The sequence below is a fragment of the Nerophis ophidion genome, linkage group LG13 (assembly GCF_033978795.1).
Source record: "Nerophis ophidion isolate RoL-2023_Sa linkage group LG13, RoL_Noph_v1.0, whole genome shotgun sequence".
Classification (NCBI taxonomy): Eukaryota; Metazoa; Chordata; class Actinopteri; order Syngnathiformes; family Syngnathidae; genus Nerophis; species Nerophis ophidion.
Window position 1 is genome coordinate 46,836,391 of NC_084623.1, and position 23,172 is coordinate 46,859,562.

At 38.5% G+C, this 23,172-nt stretch overlaps 2 protein-coding genes across 7 annotated transcripts; both read left to right on the plus strand.

Moving 5' to 3' along the window:
• The first annotated feature begins 712 nt into the window (after positions 1-712).
• Positions 713-10,601, plus strand: LOC133564640 (oocyte zinc finger protein XlCOF6.1-like). 5 transcript variants are annotated; one of them, XM_061919087.1, is made up of 4 exons: positions 713-1,161; positions 5,692-5,740; positions 5,830-5,934; positions 8,068-10,601. In XM_061919087.1, exon 4 carries the CDS (start codon positions 8,115-8,117, stop codon positions 9,318-9,320), a length of 1,206 nt encoding a protein of 401 aa, XP_061775071.1. In that variant the 5' UTR covers positions 713-1,161; positions 5,692-5,740; positions 5,830-5,934; positions 8,068-8,114; the 3' UTR covers positions 9,321-10,601. The 5 variants fall into 5 exon arrangements, with proteins under 5 accessions (XP_061775071.1, XP_061775070.1, XP_061775074.1 ...); XM_061919089.1 differs by lacking the exon at positions 713-1,161 and adding an exon at positions 1,172-1,690; XM_061919086.1 differs by having other exon boundaries at positions 5,692-5,934.
• A 3,164-nt stretch (positions 10,602-13,765) lies between these two features.
• Positions 13,766-22,059, plus strand: LOC133564639 (gastrula zinc finger protein XlCGF57.1-like). Of its 2 annotated transcripts, XM_061919084.1 has the most exons (3): positions 13,766-14,209; positions 16,669-16,803; positions 19,421-22,059. In XM_061919084.1, exons 2-3 carry the CDS (start codon positions 16,686-16,688, stop codon positions 20,917-20,919), a joined length of 1,617 nt encoding a protein of 538 aa, XP_061775068.1. In that variant the 5' UTR covers positions 13,766-14,209; positions 16,669-16,685; the 3' UTR covers positions 20,920-22,059. The 2 variants fall into 2 exon arrangements, with proteins under 2 accessions (XP_061775068.1, XP_061775069.1); XM_061919085.1 differs by lacking the exon at positions 16,669-16,803.
• The last annotated feature ends 1,113 nt before the right edge of the window (positions 22,060-23,172 follow it).

A 23,172-nucleotide genomic window follows, 5' to 3' on the forward strand; every position in this document is an offset into this window, starting at 1 on the left:
TTATAAACAATGTGAGGATGTGAGGAGCCCTACAACCAGTGACGTCATGCGCACATCGTCTGCTACTTCCGGTAAAGGCAAGGCTTTTTTATTAGCGACCAAAAGTTGCGAAGTTTATCGTGGATGTTCTCTTCTAAATCCTTTCAGCAAAAATATGGCAATATCGTGAAATGATCAAGTATGAAACATAGAATGGACCTGTTATCCCCGTTTAAATAAGAAAATCTCATCTCAGTAGGCTTTTAAGTCGGGGTCCACGTAAATCAATTCATGGTACAAATATATACTATCATCATAATACAGTCATCACACAAGTTAATCATCAGAGTGTATTCATTGAATTATTTACATTATTTACAATATGACTCTGTTCTGGTCACACAATTCCAGTCATCAGATGTGTTTTGTGACTCTTTCAAAATGACTCCGTCAGCCACTGTTTCTGATGTGTCGGCCACTGGTAATACCTGATATCAGGGATTTTTTCCCCCAAAGCATTGTCTCTTTCTGGCATCAATTGTATAATACCAATATATAACCATCTATTTTTTATATTTTTTTACTGCTTGTCCCTTGGGTCGTGGGGGTGGCTGGAGCCTATCCCAGCTCCATTCTGGCTAAATGCTGGGTATGTTGATTTTTTTTATTTTTGTCTTATTTACAGTCCTGTAAAAAGGAGCACACAAGTCAACAGGAAGTGACGAAACCTATCGTTTGCACATGCGCAGACTCATCACGGACCGTCTCGTAAAAGGCAGCGGCAACATTGTGGTTTTTAAATCTGCGTTAATTCCTTCATTTTTACGTTTGTACCTATTCGTGTGACAAACTAAATTTTATTCATTCTTTGTGTCAGGATGAGCTCTACTCCAGGAACTTTGAAGCTTCCTGAGCGGACTTAGTCTTCGCCTGCTACTTAGCTTAGCTTGTTAGCTGCTAACAAAATACACCCGGAAGTTATCAACACATCGCTGAGCAAAATGTTGGAGTGTTGGTGAATTAGTGACTAACTGCGGCTGTAAAATAAATATTTGTAGTGTTATAAAGAAAGATAGCAGATTACGAGGGGGAACTTTGTTCCAACAAAAGAAGACAACTAGCGACGACGTCAACGACTGGACGCTGTTTTCCAGAAACATCAAGTTGTGTTACACAGCACAGGTTTGTTTACTTCTTACTCTCACATCTTTACTAACTTTTATGTTTCATCACTGACATGGAAGAACACTTGGAATAACTTAATACTTACTCAGTGGCCTCGTGGTTAGAGTGTCCGCCCTGAGATTGGTAGGTTGTGAGTTCAAATCCCGGTCTAATCATACCTAAGACTCTTTGCGCAATTACACAGTATTTTAGACATCTGTGTTGCTGAATCTTTTGCAATTTGTTCAATTAATAATGGAGAAGTCAAAGTAGATAGATGGAGGTAGGAAGCTTTTAGCCTTTAGCAATACAAACACACGGTGTTTCCTTGTTTATAATTCCCGGAGGTGAAGCTTTACTATGGATCAGAGCGGTCAAGCAAACATGGATCCCGACTACATGTCAACCGGCAGTTTTCGGTGAGAAAATTGTGGAAATAAGTTGTCTCTTACCGGAGATCAGCGGAGCCAGCGTCCTGCAGCTGCCGTGACTTCTCTCAGAGACTCTGGCGTCAAAACAACCGAGGCCACACCCCTCCGACTTTCAGGTACTCACTAAAACACTAGCAACACAATAGGCGGATAAGTGATTTCCCAGAATTATCCTAGTAAATGTGTCTAAAAACATCTGAATCGTTCTCACTGCCCTCGCTTTTTTTCTTCTTCTAGGCATTCACTCTAAATTTCCTCATCCACAAATCTTTCATCCTCGCTCAAATTAATGGGGAAATTGTCGCTTTCTCGGTCCGAATAGCTCTTGCTACTGGTGGCTATAATTGTAAACAATGTGAGGATGTGAGGAGCCCTACAACCCGTGACGTCACGCGCACATCGTCTGCTACTTCCGGTAAAGGCATGGCTTATTTATTAGCGACCTAAAGTTGCGAACTTTATCGTCGATGTTCTCTACTAAATCCTTTCAGCAAAAATATGGCAATATTGCGAAATGATCAAGTATGACACATAGAATGGACCTGTTATCCCCGTTTAAAGAAGAAAATCTCATTTCAGTAGGCCTTTAACTTTAACTTAACTGAGTGGAGGAGCATTGTGTTGCAAGTAGGATATTATATTTGGTTATGGAAATGTGAACAAATTTTATTTGCAGACAAAAATAAAAATAAACCATATAATACATAGTCCCTGCGATGAGGTGACGACTTGTCCAGGGTGTACTTCGCCTTCCGCCCGAATGCAGCTGAGATAGGCTCCAGCACCCCCGCGACCCTGAACGGGAAAAGCGGTAGGAGTGGATGGATGGATATAATAATTACAACTGTATTGTCTCCCACTGAACAGCAATATTTTCACGACAGTAGGGACATCGTTAAGGGGAACGAGACTTTTTATAATTTTACCGATCATTCACAAGCCCTATGTGTGACAAGCACACTCGTCTTTCTCTTTCCGTGCATTTTAAGTTGGGAGGAAAAAAAACTCTAGCAAGAGGCAGCTAATAGTAGAGGTAATGAGGATTTGATGTATTCGGCATACAAAGCGCTCTAAAAACTTCCAAAATGTTTTATAAACATGTTTTATGTATTTAATGTTGCACCGTAAAAGGCACATTCTTATTAACATTTTAATATTGAAGTATGTTGGTCATTTTAAGCCTTGCTTGAACTTTTTTGGTGGTGCTTTGACACAACAACTTTCATTAGTTCCATCAATACAAACTACCACTAATCATGAAGGACTTTATGAGCGCCAACCAGGACTACTTTTGGGATAAATGATGATCCAGGACCTCATATTTTTGATCCTGAATATACCAGGGTTTTGCAGCGCATTAAAAAGCATTCAATGTCATTAAATTAATTTTGTGAAAATGAAAGCCCATTCATCCATCCATTTCTACTGCTTATTCCCTTTGGGGTCGCGGGGGGTGCTGGTGCCTATCTCAGCTACAATCGGGCGGAAGGCAGAGAACACCCTGGACAAGTCGCTACCTCAAAATGAAAGCCTTAAATGGCATTAAAATTCATTAGATACGATGTCAAGGGGCATAAAAAAATGTTCAACTGTAGGACTCCACCGTTAGTCAATATAGTTTGTCTATCAATTAAACAATAAATAAATTAAAAAAATAACTTGGGGCGGCATAGCTCGGTTGGTAGCGTGGTCGTGCCAGCAACTTGAGGGTTGCAGGTTCAATTCCCGCTTGTGCCATCCTAGTTACTGCCGTTGTGTCCTTGGGCAAGACACTTTACCCACCTGCTCCCAGTGCCACCCACACTGGTTTAAATGTAACTTAGATATTGGGTGTCACTATGTAAAGAGCTTTGAGTCACTTGAGAAAAGCGCTATATAAATATAAATCACTTCACTTCACAACTTAATAACGTTGAAGTATTTGATAAATTGCTATGTTTGTCTGTGTGTTTCTTTTCCTCGCCTCTGGCTTTCGAATTTGGTACAAGAGGTCTAATAAGGGCTGAAAGTGGCCACTCTGTTGGTTGGCATAATTAAAGGGCTTTGCCATTCTTTGGTGAGTGTTAGCGTGTAGTCCTTATCTCTGGCACCATGTCATGATACAAAGGAATCTAAGCTTGTTTCATACATGACTCCTTTATTTCAGTCTTCTCCGGTTCAACACACATGAGCTAACTTGGCTAACATTAGCAGATCTGGTGACATGGGCACCTCACGTGATCTCGGATGGACAACAAAGACCACGGACCACAATTCTTAAATGAAATAGTTATTGTATCTTCCTGACACTTTATACATTACTTGCTGTCTATTGTACCCATTTTTAACATCTAACAGGGTTTAAAATACAATCTATTCACAATGTTTAAAGGGGAATATTATCACAATTTCTGAAGGGTTAGAACCGATAAAAATCAGTTCACAGTGGCTTATTTTATTTTTCAAAGTTTTTCTCAAAATTTTACCCATCACGCAATATCCCGAAAAACGGCTTCAAAGTGCCTAATTTTAACCGTCGTTATATCCACCCGTCCATTATACTGTGACATCACAGCGTGACCACACAGAAACAAACATGGCGGATAGCACTGAAAGGTATAGCGATATTAGCTCGATTTCAGACTCGGATTTCAACGCCGTAAGCGATTCAACAGAACACGCATGTATTGAAACGGATGGTTGGAGTGTGGAGGCAGGTACCGAAAACGAAATTAAAGAAGAAACAGAAGCTTTTGAGCCATATCACGACAGACAGCGGCACGGGAGGAAGCGTGGACGAATTCGGCGATCGCCTTCTAACCAACAATTGGTATGTGTTTGTTTGGCATTAAATGTGGGTGGAGGGAAAGGCTGGATGCGAATATAGTAGTTACAAATTAGGCATAATGAAGCAATATGTACATACAGCTAGCCTAAATAGCATGTTAGCATCGATTAGCTTGCAGTCATGCCGTGACCAAATATGTCTGATTAGCACTCCACATAAGTCAATAACATCAACAAAACTCACCTTTGCGATTTCGTTGACTTTATCGTTGGAAATGCATCTGCTTTGAGTGTCGCAGGATATCCACACATTCTTGCCATCTCTGTCATAGCATAGCTGTCGTCGGTAAAGTGTGCGGAACAAACGAGGGACTTTCGCATCTTTTGACCGCTGTTGCAACTTGAATCCGTCCCTGTTCGTGTTGTTACACCCTCCGACAACACACCGACCAGGCATGATGTCTCCAAGGTACCGGAAAACAGTCGAAAAAATGGAAAATAACAGAGCTGATTTGACTTGGTGTGTGTAATGTGTTTGAGAAAATGGCGGGTCGCTTCACGATGTGACGTCACGGGTGAAAGGTCATTGCTCCGGCAGGCGAACAATTGAAAGGCGTTTAAATCGCCAAATTCACCCTTTTAGAGTTTGGAAATCGGTTAAAAAAAACATATGGTCTTTTTTCTGCAACATCAAGGTATATATTGACGCTTACATAGGTCTGGTGATAATGTTCCCCTTTAATTGACTCAGCCTATTTCTAATGCATCTAAAAGGCTTTTTGACATTTTGGAATGGAATGACCTTTGTCGCTGCACAAGTACAACATTTTGTTTCCAACACAATCCCAATCAAGATTAGAAAAACGACATTGTCAAGGTTTACAGAACCGAAACATTGGTGGGTCGCCACTCAGCGGCCCGTAGAAGGTGGGAAAAAGGGTAGACGCTGGGGGAGGATGAGTATAATAGCAAAGCACATGCAGATTTTACAACATATAGCTCGAGACTTGCAATGAAGGGTAGGGGGGGGTGTAACCTGACTCTCGCCACACCCTTGTAGTTCGCTGAGCTCCATACAAAGGTCTGGGCTCGAAGGCATTGCAAACTCCTTCCAGATAGCAAAAAATAATGAACCAATCATGGTCGCCGGGCGGGATTTCATCGATGTGACCTAGTGTTAAAGCGACTGTTTGATTCAAACATCAATGGCAGCACGTTTGCTGACATTGATTCTGCTATTGCAACTGTTCTGTCGAATCTATCAACTTTTAAATCTTTAAAAGATGTACAGAGAACAGTTTTGAAGGCATTTATTGGTAGCAAGGATGTTTTTTGCTCTTCTTCCAACCAGATTTGGATTCCCTGCGTCTCTCTCATCAGCGTCAAGGGTTGATTTCGATGTGAGTGTTTGAAGTAGCACGTCATTCAAGGTAACAGCCAAGTGGTTTATCCAATCACATACAATTTTTTTTTTACATCTGCTATTGAGAACTCCCCGATCAATGTGTGGAGCTCAGCGAACTACAAGGATCGTCCAGCCCAAAGCTGACAGCCACTTGGGCACTGCTTCGTGTTCCAACATATACCACATGGGGTGAGTGCATGTGTCCATGGTTCAGAGTGTATTTTTGTTGTGTCTATAGGCCAGGAGTATTTCTCTGCAGGCGTTGGGAGCAAAGTTCCATCCCCAGGTGTTATTGGAAGAGGGAGGGATGTCAGAGTTGTTATCACTGTGATGTCCTTCAGTGGATGTTTTCAGAACAGCCCTCATCTGTTTAAAGCAGCGTCAAGGCCATTTAAGGGGGTGGACCTGAAGATAATGATTGTTGTTTTCCAAGCGAGCAGACATTTCAAAGTCTTGTCTGAGCTAGTCGTCTGTACTGGTTCTCAATTTGATACATTTTTGCATTTCGATAAGTCTTTTAGTGATGTTGTCCAACTTACGATTCTGTTCATAAATCGCCACACTCTGTGTACCTACAGCCCGACCCATTTATTCCAATGCAAATCAATCATCCATTCCCGAACACATGCATCATTTGCTTTCCTCGTATGATGTTCATGCATTATTCCATAAAACCTTTTTTTATCCTGATTTAAAAAATAAATGTATGGCTCAGTTTGTGGCTATTTTATGGCTTATTTTCAGAGGATGTGCATTTTTGCAGCATGTTTTTAAAGAGATACAATTTTAAATAAATATTTCTTCGTGTAATATATGGATCACCTTTTGGATGTTTAATTATAGGGCTTAAGTGCAGTTTCCCTTTTAATAATTTTGATTGAAAGTACATACAGTGTGATGATTCCCAGGCAAAACCTTTTAATAGGCGATTGTCTACAGCAGTAATCTCCAAACTACGGCCCGCGGGCCAGATCCGGCCCGCCAGAGTTTGAGATTTGTCCCGCTGGAAGTCTCAAGTAATTAAAAAAAACATTTTTTTTAATCGGTCCTTTCTAATCCATTTTCTACCACTTATTGCTTGTTACTCTCAGAGTCTCTTAGCCGTTCAGGCAAACCACATTTATATATATATATATATATATATATATATATATATATATATATATATATATATATATATATATATATATATATGTATATATATATATATTTATTAGGGGTGTGGGGAAAAAATCGATTCGAATACGAATTGCGATTCTCACGTTTTGCGATTCAGAATCGATTCTCATTTTTAAAAAAATCGATTAAAAAAAAAAAAAAGTTTATCAATCCAACAAAACAATACACAGCAATACCTTAATATTGCAATCCAATTCCAAAACCAAACCTGACCCAGCAACACTCAGAACTGCAATAAACAGAGCAATTGAGAGGAGACACAAACACAACACAGAACAAACCAAAAGTAGTGAAACAAAAATGAATATTATCAACAACAGTATCAATATTAGTTATAATTTCAGCATAACAGTGATTAAAAATCCCGATATGTAAATGGAGTATTGTTGGCGCTTTTATATACTTTTTCTATTAGCCACATTGTTAGACACCTGGTGTTAGTCTGTTTTTTATGATTCAGAGTGCACAAACATGAGAAATATTTTTGTTCTTAGTCATTAAAGATTGTGAATGATTTGCAAAACTTGAAATAAAAGTAAAGCTCACATTTACACTGCCATCATCTAATTTGTCAATGTATAATTTTTGTTATGATATTTACAATCTATTTTTCCAATTTAGTTTGACAAATAAAAAGTCAGTTAAATTAGAGATGCACAAACATCCAACTTGAGGTTGTTTATTGATATTCAGTCATCAATCAATCAAATGGTCTATATTTGTTTTTATATTGTTTTTATTGGTTTTATTCTTTGGCTTTTAACACTACGTGAGTTGTGTGGTCCTCTGTTGTCCTCTGTGTTTTTTATACACTTTGATTTCTATTTTACTGTTTTAATTGATTTTACCCTTTAAAATAGTTTTTAATCATATTTGTTTTTATATTGTTTTTATTGGTTTTATATATATATTTTTTTTACAATTGTTTTTAACACGGCTGTGCAGCTCTTTGGAAACGTTATTGTTGTTTAAATGTGCTATATAAATAAAGTGGATTGGATTGGATTGGATGTATTATATTCAATTGAAGTTACTGTAAAAATAAGAACACAAAGGAAAGTACATTAATATACGCATTGTCTCATAAGACTGAGCAAAGCTGAACTTTTTTAAGTCTTGTGTTTGTCATTTCGTGTCATGCAGACGTCTGTGAAGAACATCTTCTTAAGCAGCAGAAGTGGACCTTCAGGATGGAGCAGGAAAAAACACAGCCCCCTGCTATTACTCAAGAAGAGGAGGAGCCACATCCCACCCACATTAAAGAGGAAGATGAGGAGCTATTGCCGCACCTTTTTAAGGAGGAGGAGGAGGAAGAGGGGGAACACAACATCAGTCATAATGGAGATCATCTTGAAGGACTGGAGGAGGTTGATGTCCCCAAGATGCCATTGACTGTTGTCATTGTGAAGAGTGAAAATGATGAGGTCAAAAGTGAAAGTGAGGAGAAGAGAGAGGCGCAGCCTCCAAGCAGCAGCTCAATTCAACACATGACAACAGAAGCTGATGGCGACTACTGTGGAAGATCACGAGCAGACAAGCTCTTAGCTCCACTATCGGATAGTGATGACACAACGTCACATTCTCCTCACACTGATGATAAAATCTCTGAAGGGGGTACGACATGTCACACTGATAACACGCGCTTTGAATGTTCTTACTGTCGCAAAACGTATAATCATCGTCGTAATTTAAAAACACACATGAGAATACACACTGGTGAGAAACTTTTTTCCTGTTTAAGCTGTGGTAAAAGATTTACACAAAGTAATCATTTGGAAATACACATGAGAACACACACTGGGGAAAAACCTTTTATCTGTTCAGTCTGTGCTAAAAGCTTTACACGCAGTATTAATTTGAAAACACACATGACAACACACACGGGTGAAAAACCTTTTATCTGTTCAATCTGTAGTAAAGGTTTCGTTCGAAATACTGTTTTGAAAACACACATGAGAATACACACTGGAGAAAAACCTTTTATTTGCAAAATTTGTGCTAAAGGTTTTACACAAAATATTGATTTGAAAGGACACATTAGAACGCACACTGGCGAAAAACCTTTTGTCTGTTCAGTCTGTAGTAAAGGTTTTACAAAAAACACAAAATTGAAAACACACATGACAACACATACTGGTGAAAAACCTTTTGTCTGTTCAATCTGTGGTAAAGGTTTTGCAGGAAATTGGGTTTTGAAAATACACACGAAAACACACAGTGGAGAAAAACAGTTTATCTGTTCAATCTGTGGTAAAGGTTTCACACAAAAAAGTGACTTGAAAGTACACATGACAATACACACAGGTAAAAAACCTCTTTCATGTTCAATCTGTGCCAAAGGTTTTGTACGGAAAGGTCCGTTAAAAATACACATGAAAATACACACCAGTGAATAGGGATGGGAATCAAAAACCTGTTCATGTTCAGAACCAGTTCCCAGTGTATCAATTCCTTGGAATCACTTGCCATCGATTTTCGGGGTGGGGATGACCTCATCACGGGAAGTCCGTACGGCGTTGTGACGTCAGGCCTCAAGATGGTGATGACTGCTTGGAACAAACACTAACAGTTTCCAATAAAATGTTGTAACAGCGCTACTTGTAATAATTATAAGGTTGCTATTTCACCAAGAAAGCGAGTGAGCGATCATGCCCCTTTTCCCAGCTACGAGATAAAGACGTTTGCAACCTCATGGGAGATCAAGCTCACACTTTACATCCTCTGTTTTCCATCTTCTAATGGAATGGCTGACGGAGCCATAAAGACTGTCACACATGCACTGAAAAAAGCAGTGCAAACCGGCACTGACCCACATCTGTTGCTGTTATCGCTGAGGGACACACCCGTGACTGGACCGAGCATGACTGACAGTCGATGCCACAGCAGAATACAAAACCTGCAGCACCAACAGACACAACACTTCCATCATCGAGCAGAGTCTCTACCAGTGTTAACCGGAGGTCAGGGACGAAACTAAGGAAGAACGGGGACATATGAGGAAGATACATACAAGTTTGTTCAGTGATGCCAGCCAGGATGAACCTAGTGGACTTTAAGGTACACACTTCACAGACACCTGAGTCAGTTGACCCATCTGAAAAGGACTTTCCAATAAACATTACTCCTCTTGTGAGTATGGAATGTATGCCTGACAACCACATGAGAAGTGGCAGAGAGATCAGACTCCCTGCCAGGTTTAGGGACTATTTTCCTTGACTTATTATGTTCTTGATCCATGTGTCTCAAGCGTTTGCGGCTCCGTATAAAATAGTGTTGTCCTGATTGATACCAATATTATTTTGATACTTTTCGGTAATTTTCTAAATAAAGGGGACTAAAAATAATTGCATTGATGGCTTTATTTTAACAAAAAAAAATCTTAGGGTACATTAAACATATGTTTGTTATTGCAATTTAGTCCTTAAATAAAATGGTGAACATACAAGACGACTTGTCTTTTATCAGTAAGTAAGCAAACAAAGGCTCCTAATTTAGCTGCTGACATATGCGGTAACATATTGTGTCATTTTCCATTCTATTATTTGGTCAAAATTATTAAAGAAGAGTGGTAGAAAATGAATTATTAATCTACTTGTTTATTTACTGTTAATATCTATTTATTTTCTCTTTTAACATGTTCTATCTACACGTCTGTTAAAATGTCATAATCACTTATTCTTCTGTTGTTTGATACTTTACATTAGTTTTTGGATGATGCCACAAAATTGGTTATCCATCTGATACCAAGTTGTTACAAGATCATACATTGGTCATATTCAAATTCTTCATGTGTCCCGGGATGTATTTACTGAGTTTATAAACATAATATAAATAAAAAAAACGAAATATATGATGCCAAAAAATATCGACGTAATCATAGTACTATCGACAAGATACACTACCGTACCTGGTATCATTACATTGGATGTAATGAGGGCCGCACACAGAAAAAATTAAGAATGCTGGGGCCATTTTCATATTTTTCATTTTCAAACCATAACAAAATATATGGATTTGTTTTTTAATCCTTAGGGCTCCTGTAGAGCAGAGAGAGTCTCAGTCACTAAAATTTTAAAAATAAGTCAAATTATTATTTCTTTTTTTTATTTAATGTTTACAGTAAATCTCTATATCAACTTGAGGTTGATATAGAGTAAAACAAATAAGATTGTATGCCTTTTCTGTCAAAGACTACTTTTTTTTATAGTAAAACTGAAACATGCAGTATTTAGATAGATAGATATATAGTTCTTTATTGATTCCTTCAGGAGAGTTCCTTTATTTAGCAATTAAAGCCCTCAAAGATCAATAATGCAGGAAACCATTGATTTTATCCATCCATTTTCTACCACTTGTTCCCTTTTGGGGTCGCGGGGGGCGCCGGCGCCTATCTCAGTTACAATCGGGCGGAAGGCGGGGTACACCCTGGACAAGTCGCCACTTCATCGCAGGGCCAACACAGACAGACAGACAACATTCACACTCACATTCACACACTAGGGCCAATTTAGTGTCGCCAATCAACCTATCCCCAGGTGCATGTCTTTGGAAGTGGGAGGAAGCCGGAGTACTCGGAGGGAACTCACGCATTCACGGGGAGAACATGCAAACTCCACACAGAAAGATCCCAAGCCTGGATTTGAACCCAGGACTGCAGGACCTTCGTATTGTGAGGCAGACGCACTAACCCCTCTACCACCGTGAAGCCCCATTGATTTTAAATATTTAATATTTTTGAGTAATCACAGTGAAAAGTTTGATAAAATCCTACTAAATATATTGAGATCCGAAAGGTTCCCCACTGTATATGTGCTTTGCTGTGGACGTTTTTTTTCCCACTCCAGACTGGGCCCCGTTAGGAGCCCAGTCTAGATTGTATTTTTTTTTTTACTCATCCTTCCCCAGCATTTACCTTTTTCCCATCTTTTACGGGGGGGCTTATGGCGGCCCATCAGCGTTCTTGTTCTGTAACTCTGTACACTGTTTGTTTGTCTAATCTTGAACAGGTTTGTGCTGAAAACAAAGTTTTGTTGTACTTGTGCAATAACAATAAAGACCTATCCTATCCTATCCACTCATAAAGTGATGCATTTTTATTAGGTTTTTTTTAAAAACTTTTAACACTTAAATTTTAAGATCAACTTCCGATATATCTGTCGATTTTATGTTTGAACTATTATTTTGTTTGTTTTATGCTCTTTTGTCAAAACATTGCTGTTTTTATATGGCAACCATACAACATATGCAAAAATTTTTCCACATAAAACATTTTAAAGTGATCATTTTTAAGTAATAATTCACTATAACAGATTTATTTTCCTTTTTTTTTAACAATGGAAAAAACAGGAAATAAAGACAAAAGGGGAAAAACTTCCTGCATAGCAGCTTTGTGTCAACATTATCACTTTTTCTCATTAGATTTCACCTCATTACACTTTTTTAAAAAGTTTTATTTTTTATTTTTGCAATACTATTAATTTAGCAATTTTTGCAGAATGTGGGGCGGGCCGGTAAACGATTAGCTGCGGGCCGCAAATAGCCCCCGGGCCGCACTTTGGACACCCCTGCTGTGAGAGCATACTCAACTTCAAGATGCAACAGGTTTCATTTAGCGGTCATTTTTGCTCACTGCAAGTGTTGTGGGATTTTTTTCACAAGTTCCTCAATAAATTCACCAAGACGTCACCATGGAGTTTTTGGGTCTGTTTAGCTCAGGTGTGTTCAAAGTGAGGCCCGAGGGCCATTTGTGCCCCCCAGCTAATTTGTTAATGGCTCCCGGCCCATTCTAAAAAATACTATAATAAAAATTTAAAACATAAAAGAGTGTAATAAAAGATTAAACAGTGACATGTAACAAGAAAAAAGTTGCAATGTTGACACTAATAACACAAAGCTGCCATGCGGACTGTTATTGACCTGCTGAAGGCTCCAATTACTTCACTGGAACAATTACACTTTCAAATATTTTGGGGGAATAATATTGTATATTTTGTGCGAAACAAAGTTTTCTTTCACAAAAAGGGCATCAAACAAACAAAGTATGAAAAAAAATATAAAATATTATGATCACGAGATCTACAGACTTAAGCGTTAAAAGTAAAAAAAAGATATATATATCTATACATTCAAGGCTTATTTTCAACACTTATTCTTTTTTTATTGTTATGAATTATTGACCTATTTAGGGTTCCAGGTACTTCACGTCAAATATTCCACTTTAAAATGTTTTGGGGGGAAATGTTGCATTGTTTGTGTGTTTGCCATGTAAATAAGGGTTTTGACATAAAGTCCATAAACATGAAAAACAAAATTTAAAAAAATGTTATAACGACAGACAGACCTGAAGTTGATCTCGAGATTCAAGCGTTAAATGAAAAAAATAATAATTTATGACTTATTTCTAACATTTTTATGACTGAGACCCTTCCGGAGACCAGGGACCTTGCTTTTAAAAAAAAAAAATATATCAAATTGGCCCCTGCATACTTTGATTTTTCAGTCTGCGGCCCTCAGTGGAAAAAGTTTGGACACCCCTGATTTAGCTGATTGGAGAACTGACTTCAACAGCCAGTGTGTCAATACAGATCTTGCAAAATTACTTGTTCATATATAAAAAAAAACTCCACCTAAAGTAAATATATTTTTTTAAACTACGTTAAAAGTCATTCAAATATCCTTTAAAAAAAACCCCGTTTTTAATTGTTTATTATCTTATAGTGTTCTTTTCTCTGTTGTATTCTTCAATAATGCCCTCAGTTGTTTTGTTGTGTTTTTTATCCATCCATCTATAGAGGAACCAAGTCAACAGGAAGTGACGTGGGCTGTCACTCGCACATGCGCAGACTGATTGTGTAATCTGTCATCAATCGTCTTGTAAAAGGCAGGGGAGCAGTGTGGGTTTTAAGTTTGCGTTAATTCCTTCATTTTTACGTTTGTACCTTTTCGTTTAGGTGTGACAAACTAAACTATATATTTATTCTTCGTGTCAGGAGGAACTTAAGTTAGACTTGAAGCGTCTTAGGCGAACTTAACCTGCTACTTAGCTTAGCTTGTTAGCTGCTAACAAAAGACACCCGGAAGTTATCAACGCATCACTAAAGCAAAATGTTGAGAGTTTTGGTGAATTAGCGACTAACTGCGGCTGTGGAAGAAATATTTGTAGTGTTATAAAGAAAGATAGCAGAGTACGAGGGGGAATTTTCTCCAACAAAAGAGGAGAACGAGCGACAACGTCAACTACTGGACGCTGTTTTCAAGAAGCATCAAGTTGTGCTACACAGAACAGGTTTGTTTACTTCTTACTCTTACATCTTTACTAACTTTATGTTTCATCATTGCCATGAAAGAATAATTGGAACAACTTTACTGAGTGGAGGAGCATTGCAGTGGAATATGATAGTTGGTAATAGAAATTTAAACACATTTTTATTTGGAAACAAAAAAACAATACGATAAATTAGGGCTGGGCGATATATCGATACATACGATATATCGCGGGTTTGTCTGTAGCTGCGGGCATTACACTGCAAGCTCTTCTCACTCTTTGTTATCTTTGTTTTACGTCTCTCCTCACAGAGACGTAAAACAAGCGCACCTTCTTAGATACGTCACATACGTATACGCCCTCGCGGAGCAGAGAGGTAACGTTAGCTGTGGTGTGAGTGGTAATATGAGAGAAAGAAGGTGTGAATCTGGTAACAAATGAAGGAAGAAATAATTCCCAATAAAAGCAGCAGGGGGTCCATCGTCTGGCGGTGGTTTGGCTTCAAGTGGGAATATGTTGAACAGACAACTGTAATTTGTCAAGTGTGGGACAAAAGCGTTGCTACAAAAAGTAACATTACTGCTAATATGTAGCATCATTTGAAAAGTCACATGCTATAGAATGAAGAGTGCTTACTCCGCATGTCAACATCTCTGTTCGGTCCCACACCAACACAATGCCAAAGCAACCAGTTCCACATCAATACTGTATGAAAGAAATAGTCAACAACGGAAGGATAAAACATCCGCAAGAACCTACCACATAGCAAAGGACATACACTATTGGATTTCCTATGATGCAGCTCATTTTTTTTTGACAGTTATTGAAATATCTTGTGTGACATCATGCACAAAAGTGCACTTTATTTGTTTCAAACTATTGTAGTGGCGTTCTGTACAAAAAGTACACTTTACTTTAGTGTTTATTTGATATGTCATCTTAGTGACATCATGCACAAAAGTGCACTAATAGCTTGTTTTAAATGTCTCTGACAATCTTGCACTTTCTGTATTGAAATGACATGAATGTTTGTGCCACTGCTTAATAATTGTTTAATAAATACAGTTGTGATTTCCCTCTCTGCATGAAATTTTAAAATGAGCATATATTAATGCAGTATGAACAAGAATGTTTTAATGTAGATGCATAGAATCATCATACTGCTGTGATTATATGCATCAAGTGTTCATTCAATGCTAAGGCAAAATATCGAGATATAATAATAATAACTTAGATTTATATCGCGCTTTTCTAGACACTCAAAGCGCTCACAGAGAAGTGAGACTCAACATTCATTCACACCTGGTGGTGGTAAGCTACTTCAGTAGCCACAGCTGCCCTGGGGTATACTGACGTCTATTGTCGTGTATTGTGATATGGCCTTTAAAAATATGGAGATATTAATAAAAAGCCATATTGCCCAGCCCTAGATAGATAGTACTTTATTGATTCCTTCAGGAGAGTTCCTTCTGGAAAACAATGGACACATGCAAACACACACACACCCTAGTTGGGGTGTGTGTTTTTGCATGTGTCCATTGTTCAGGGTGTTCTGTTGTTGTGTCTATAGGCCTGGAGTCTCTCTCTACAGGCCTTGGGAGTAAAGTTCAACTCCCATGTGTTATTGGAGGAGGGAGGGATGTCAGAGCAGCTATCACTGTGGTGTCCTTCAGTGGATGTTTCAGAACAGCCTTGGTCTGTTTAGAGCAGCGTCAAGGCCATTTGAGGGAGTGGAATCGTAAATAAGGATTGTTGTTTTCAAAGCGAGCAGACATTTCAATGACTTGTCCGATCCAATCGTCTGTACTGGCTCTCAATTTGATACATTTGTGCACTTTAATAAGCCTTGAGAAATCGCCACAGTCTATGTTCCTACAGCCTGACCCATGTATTCTAAAGCAAATCAATCATCCAGTTCCGAACACATGTATAATTTGCATTCTCAGTAAGATGTACATTTATTATACCATAAAACCTTTAAAAAAAAATAAAAATGTATCCCTCTCTTTGTGGCTATTTTAAGGCCTACTGAAATGAGATTTTCTTATTTAAACGGGGATAGCAGGTCCATTCTATGTGTCATACTTGATCATTTCGCGATATTGCCATATTTTTGCTGAAAGGATTTAGTAGAGAACATCGACATAAAGTTTGCAACTTTTGGTCGCTAATAAAAAAGCCTTGCCTGTACCGGAAGTAGCAGACGATGTGCGTCTGACCTCACGGGTTGTGGAGCTCCTCACATACTCACATTGATTACAATCATGGGCACCAGCAGCGAGAGCGATTCGGACCGAGAAAGCGACGATTTCCCCATTAATTTGAGTGAGGATGAAAAATTTGTGGATGAGGATAGTGAGAGTGAAGGACTAGAAAAACAACAAAAAAATGGCAAGGGCAGTGGGAACGATTCAGATGTAATTAGACACGTTTACTAGGATAATTCTGGGAAATCACTTATCTGCTTATTGTGTTACTAGTGTTTTAGTGAGATTATATGGTACCTGAAAGTCGGAGGGGTGTGGCCACGGGTGGGGTGACCGCCAGTGTCTCCGGTGGGAGGAGGCAAGAGAGTCCGCAGCTGCAGGAGGACGCAAGCTCCGCTCATGTCTACGGTAAGAGCCGACTTATTACCACAATTTTCTCACCGAAACCTGCCGGTTGACATGTGGTCGGGAACCATGTTCGCTTGACCGCTCTGTTCCATAGTAAAGCTTCACCTTCAGGAATATAAACAAGGAAACACCAGCTGTGTTGCTAAAGGCAGCAGCAATACACCGCTTCTCACCTACATCTTTCTACTTTGACTTCTCCATTATTAATTGAACAAATTGCAAAAGATTCAGCAACACAGATGTCCAGAATACTGTGTAATTATGCGATTAAAGCAGACTACTTATAGCTTGGATCAGGCTGGAAAAAAATGTCCGCTTCAACCCGAGACGTCAAACGCACGCGACGTTTTCAACAGGATACCTCGCGGGAAATTTAAAATTGCCATTTAGTAAACTAAAAAGGCCGTATTGGCATGGTTGCAATGTTAATAATTCATCATTGATATATAAACTATCCGACTGTGTGGTCGGTAGTAGTGGGTTTCAGCTGGCCTTTAAAGGTGCCATATGTAGTAATGTGGCCAGAAATGGTACTGCAATCACGGTCAAAATTCTGTAGTCCCCTCCCACTCTCCATGACTGAGGTTGCCAGATATGCAGCCAAATCCTGAACCCTACTCCAAGGAACTTCAAATGGTGATCGACGAGTCCTATGCTGTAGGTTTCTCTTTTTTATACTTCTTGCAAAATGGTTTACTAAGTAATTATGCCATATTTTACTGATGTCGATTGGCCAAATGTGTTTGTAAAGTTACGCAGCAATATATTTTCCGGGACAGATTGTTGCTAAATGTCTAGTTTGACCGCACGGACCAACATCGAAATAATTATACATAATGATATAGATAGAAAGATAGTACTTTATTGATTACTTCAGGAGAGTTCCCTCAGGAAAAAAAAAATACATATTATATATTGCATAGACCTACTTTGATGGCAAGCCAAGACCAACAGTAAAATCACCGCCACATTTCGTTCAGCATAACCCCATGTTGCATCCAACCTGACGCACTGCATTCTCCTCCATGTACGCACATCACCGTCTTTCAGTGCAGAGTGCAAGTCTATGAGCCAACCCACGTTACACAAAAACCACGTTACCCATAATTCATATAGTCTACTACCATGTTAATACACAAAGTAGAAAGTCATTGCATGTAATGTATTATATTGTGCCAAGCTAATACCACCCCATATGTGCCCGATGCACATACAGTACCAGAAACCGCAATTAGCCGTGCTAATGTTGGAACGCATTTCCTCAGTGTATCAGCATATTGAGAATGAAATAGGCATTAACATTACCCATATACACATAGGTTTTATTGGTTGAAAATAAATTTACTTGGATGACACATCGACATTTCCCCTGTTAGCCTACATGTCGATGTGTCATTGACCGGGCTACAATGCTAAGTTAGCATTACACTAGTGTGATTGTGCTTCGCTTTTAAGCATTTGTTGCAACAACGTACTAGCTTTGTTAAACAAAATCCTAGACTGTATTGGACGATATAGTTTACATACAAAATGTCCATTTCCATTTATTACAAGTAATAAGAAAGCGTAAATGCCTGACTTACCAATCAAGGAGGAAATTAGCAAGTTTGGCTTCAGATGAAAAATATCTTCTGCGCCTTCAATCGTCTCCATCTTTCAAAGGCATCCCCGATACAAATCCTCGTTTTGTTCCTGGCTTCGTCATGCTTTGTTACATGATATTTATAATCTATTTTTCCAATTTAGTTTCACAATTAAAAAGTTAGTTAAATTACAGATGAACACAAGTCCAACTTGAGGTTGTTTATTTATATTCAATCATCAAATCAATCAATCAAAGTTTACTTATATAGCCCTTGATTGCATATTTCTCAAAGGGCTTAAAGAGTTAGACTTCTTTTTTATTGTCATTCAAATTTGAACTTTACAGTACAAATAACAACAAAATTTCGTTGCACTAGCTCATGGTAGTGCAGGATAAAAAAAAACAATAATGTGCAGATATAAATAAATAGAATAGTGTACAGATAAATATATTACACTGTTGCATATGCATCCAGGTTTATGGATGTATGTTATATTGTCTTCTTATTCCAGCGAGTTAATCCATTTTGGGGGGAATTGAGGGGATCGTTATGATGGAATCAAGAGTCTTATGGCCTGAGGGAAGAAGCTGTTACAGAACCTGGAGGTTCTGCTGCGGAACCTCTTCCTAGAGTCCAGCAGTGAAAACAGTTTGTGGGGGTGGAAGGAGTCTTTGCAGATTTTCTGAGCCCTGGTCAGGCAGCGGCTTTTTGCGATCTCCTGGATAGGAGGAAGAGGAGTCCTGATAATCTTCCTCACCACTCTCTGAAGAGACTTCCAGTCTGAGGCATTGCAGGCTCTAAGCCCTTTGAGACATATGCAATCAAGGGCTATTTAAGTAAACTTTGATTGATGATTGAATATCAATAAACAACCTCAAGTTGGACTGCTGCACAAGCCACAACAATATTCAAATTAAGTTGCTAGAAAACTAAGAACACAAAGGAAAGTACATTAATATCCATATTGTCTCATAAGTCTGAGCAAAGCTGGACTTTTCTAAATCTTGTGTTTGTCTTTTTGTGTCCCTCAGACGTCTGTGAAGAACATCTTCCTCCTGAGCAGCAGAAGTGGACCTCCAGGATGGAGCAGGAAAAACCACAGCACCCCCACATTACTCAGGAAGAGGAAGAGCCACACCCCACCCGCATTAAAGAGGAAAATGAGGAGCTTCAGCCCCCCCTCTTTAAGGAGGAAGACGAGGAACACTGCATCAGTCAGAATGGAGATCATCTTGAAGGACTGGAGGAAGTTGATGTCCCCAAGATGCCATTGACTCTTGTCATTGTGAAGAGTGAAGATGATGAGGTCAAAAGTGAAAGTGAGGAGAAGAGAGAGGTGGAGCCTCCAAGCAGCAACTCAATTCAACACATGACAACAGAAGCTGATGGAGACCACTGTGGAGGATCACAAGCAGACAAGCTCTTAGCTCCACTATCAGATAGTGATGACATGACGTCAGACTCTCCTGACACCGATGATAAAATCTCTAAAGCAGAGACGACGTGTCAGACCGACAACACACGCTTTAAATGTTCTTACTGTCGCAAAACTTTTAATCACCGTCGCAATTTCAAAACACACATGAGAATACACACTGGTGAGAAGCCCTTTTCCTGTTTAAGCTGCGGTAAAAGCTATACACAAAATAATAGTTTGAAAATACACATGAGAACACACACCGGAGAAAAACCTTTTATCTGTTCAGTCTGTGCTAAAAGTTTTGCACACAATATTAATTTGAAAACACACATGAAAACACACACTGGTGAAAAACCTTTTATCTGTTCAATCTGTGGTAAAGGTTTTGTTCGAAACAGGGATTTGAAAACACACATGAGAACACACACTGGCGAAAAGCCTTTTGTCTGTTCAGTCTGTAGTAAATGCTTTACAAAAAATACGAATCTGAAAACCCACATGACAACCCACACTGTTGAAAAACCTTTTCTCTGTTCAATCTGTGGTAAAGGTTTTTCAGGAAATTGGGTTTTGAAAATACACATGAGAACGCACACTGGAGAAAAACCTTTTATCTGTTCAGTCTGTGCTAAAAGTTTTACACACAATAATAATTTGAAAACACACATGACAACACACACTGGAGAAAAACCTTTTATCTGTTCAATCTGTGGTAAAGGTTTCGGTCGAAATAGTGATATGAAAACACATATGAGAACACACACTGGCGAAAAACCTTTTGTCTGTTCAGTCTGTAGTAAAAGTTTTACAAAAAATACAATTTTGAAAACACACATGACAACACATACCGGTGAAAAACTTTTTGTCTGTTCAATCTGTGGTAAAAGTTTCGCAGAAAATTGGGTTTTGAAAATACATATGAAAACACACAGTGGAGAAAAAATGTTTATCTGTTCAATTTGTGGTAAAGGTTTCACACAAAATAGTGATATGAAAGTACACATGACAATACACACAAGTAAAAAACCTTTTTCATGTTCAATCTGTGCTAAAAGTTTTATACGGAAAGACCCTTTAAAAATACACATGAAAATACACACCAGTGAATAGGGATGGCAATCGAAAACCTGTTCTTGTCAGAACTGGTTCCTAGTACATCAATTCCTTGGAATCGCTTGCCATCTTTTTTTCTGGTTGGGGGTGATGTCATTACGCAAAGTGCGTACGGCGTAGTGACGTCAGGCCTCAAGACGGTGATGCCTGGTTTGAGCAAACACTAACATTTTACGAGAAAAGAGTGTGACTGCGCTACTTGCAACTATTATAAGGCTGCTATTTCATCAAGAGAGCGAGTGAGCGATCATGCCCCTTTTCCCAGCTATGAGATGAAGACGTTTGCAACCTCATAGGAGGTCAAGCTCACACTTTACATCCTCTGTTTTCCATCTTCTAATGGAATGGCTGAGCGAGCCATAAAAAATGTCAAACATGCATTGAAATAAGCAATGCAGAATGACCCACATCTGGTGCTGTTGTCGCTGAGGGACACACCCGTGACTGGACTGAGCATTTCATCTGCACAAATGTTAATGGGCAGAGGACTCTGCCCATTTGTCAGTTGTCATCCATCAGAGAAAGGAACCATGCTCCTACAGGGACAAAACTAAGGAAGAACGGGGACATCTGAGGAAGATACATGCAAGTTTGTTCACTGATGCCCGCCAGGATGAACCTAGTGGACTTTAATACATACTTCACAGACATCTGAGTCAGTTGATCCACCAGAACGGGACTCCAATAAACATTACTCCTCTTGTGAGTATGGAATGTATGCCTGACAACCACATGAGATTTGGCAGAGAGATCAGACCCCCTGCCAGGTTTAGGGACTATTTTCCTTGACTCTTTATGTTCTTGATCCATGTGTCTTAAGCTTTTTCGACTCTGTATACAACCGAAAGAGAGGGGATCCAGAGTAAAGTATGCACCGTATATCAATGCTTTATTTATCCATCCATCTATCAATTTTCTACCGCTTATTCCCTTTTGGGATCGCGGGGGGCGCTTGTGCCTATCTCAGCTATAATCGGGCTGAAGGAAAGTCGCCCCCTCATCACATGCTTTATTTAATTGATTATATTTGCATATTGATGATAAAACTAAACAAATAAGATTTGAGGTAATCAAAAGATGTCACTTGTTCATTCTATAGTCAGATTAAAAGCAGATGTGTTTGGTGTTCATACGCTATATTGAAAGTGTTTGGTAAACAGGTCAAAAACTGTTGAATCTATTGTGGAAAAGAGGGATGTGGGGCATTAGAGCGATATGTCAGTGCTCTATTAGATTAGACCAGGGGTCCAAGAACTTTTTGAGTCGGGGGAGGCATTGGGTTGAAAAGAATTTGGCCGGGGGCCGGGCTCTTTTTAGATAGATAGTACTATCGATGGGTAAAGCATTTTTAGATAATACAATATTTGCCTGAGCGGGGCGGAGACACCAAGAGTAACAAGTGTTAGAAAATGGATTAGAAAGGACAGATTTAAAAAAAAAAAAAAAAAAAATATATATATATATATATATATATATATATATATGTATATATATATATATATATATATATATACATATATATATAAATATATATATATATATATATATGTATATATATATATATATGTATATATATATATACATATATATATATATATATATATATATATATATATATATATATATATATATATATATATATATATACATACATATATATATATATATAAATTTTCCCTCCAATTTTTCATATGTGTGAGCAAACGCCAAAACTCCTTGAGCATTCAGTGGCGCACATGTGAGCAACGGCAGACGTGCACACTGTCATGCGCTTATCTTTTTATCCGATTTTGTGTGCGGCCTAAATTTGCCGTGTGCAGAGGACGTGTGAGCAGTGTGCAATTGCACAGCTGCGTATATATACACACACACACACATATATATATATATATATATATATATATATATATATATATATATATATATATATATATATATATATATACACAGGGACGTGCACACGATTATAGCGGGGGATGGGCTCAAAGTCAGTAAAGGGCAGGAAATATTTTTTTGGTCCTTTACACAATATGGAAATTAATGTAAAATTAAATTTGCTAATAGGAAGCCAACTACTTAGCTGTGTGTCCTTTGTAGGTAAAAGTGATTGCCATTTCTTTTGTGTCAACAAATTATTGTCATAATGAGTTAATTCACATTATCATAGGCTTGGAAGACATAAAAAGCAACAAAACACTGGTTTATTATTAGGCTATTTATTTTTAAAGATAAGCACTTTAATATTGAACA

Coding starts and splice junctions, on each gene's coding strand:
- LOC133564640 (XM_061919086.1), top strand. CDS start 8,115: ATGGAGCAGGAAAAAACACAGCCCCCTGCTATTACTCAAGAAGAGGAG.
- LOC133564639 (XM_061919084.1), top strand. CDS start 16,686: ATGGTACCTGAAAGTCGGAGGGGTGTGGCCACGGGTGGGGTGACCGCC. Junction 16,804..19,420: donor AAGCTCCGCTCATGTCTACG/GTAAGAGCCGAC, acceptor TGTGTCCCTCAG/ACGTCTGTGAAGAACATCTT.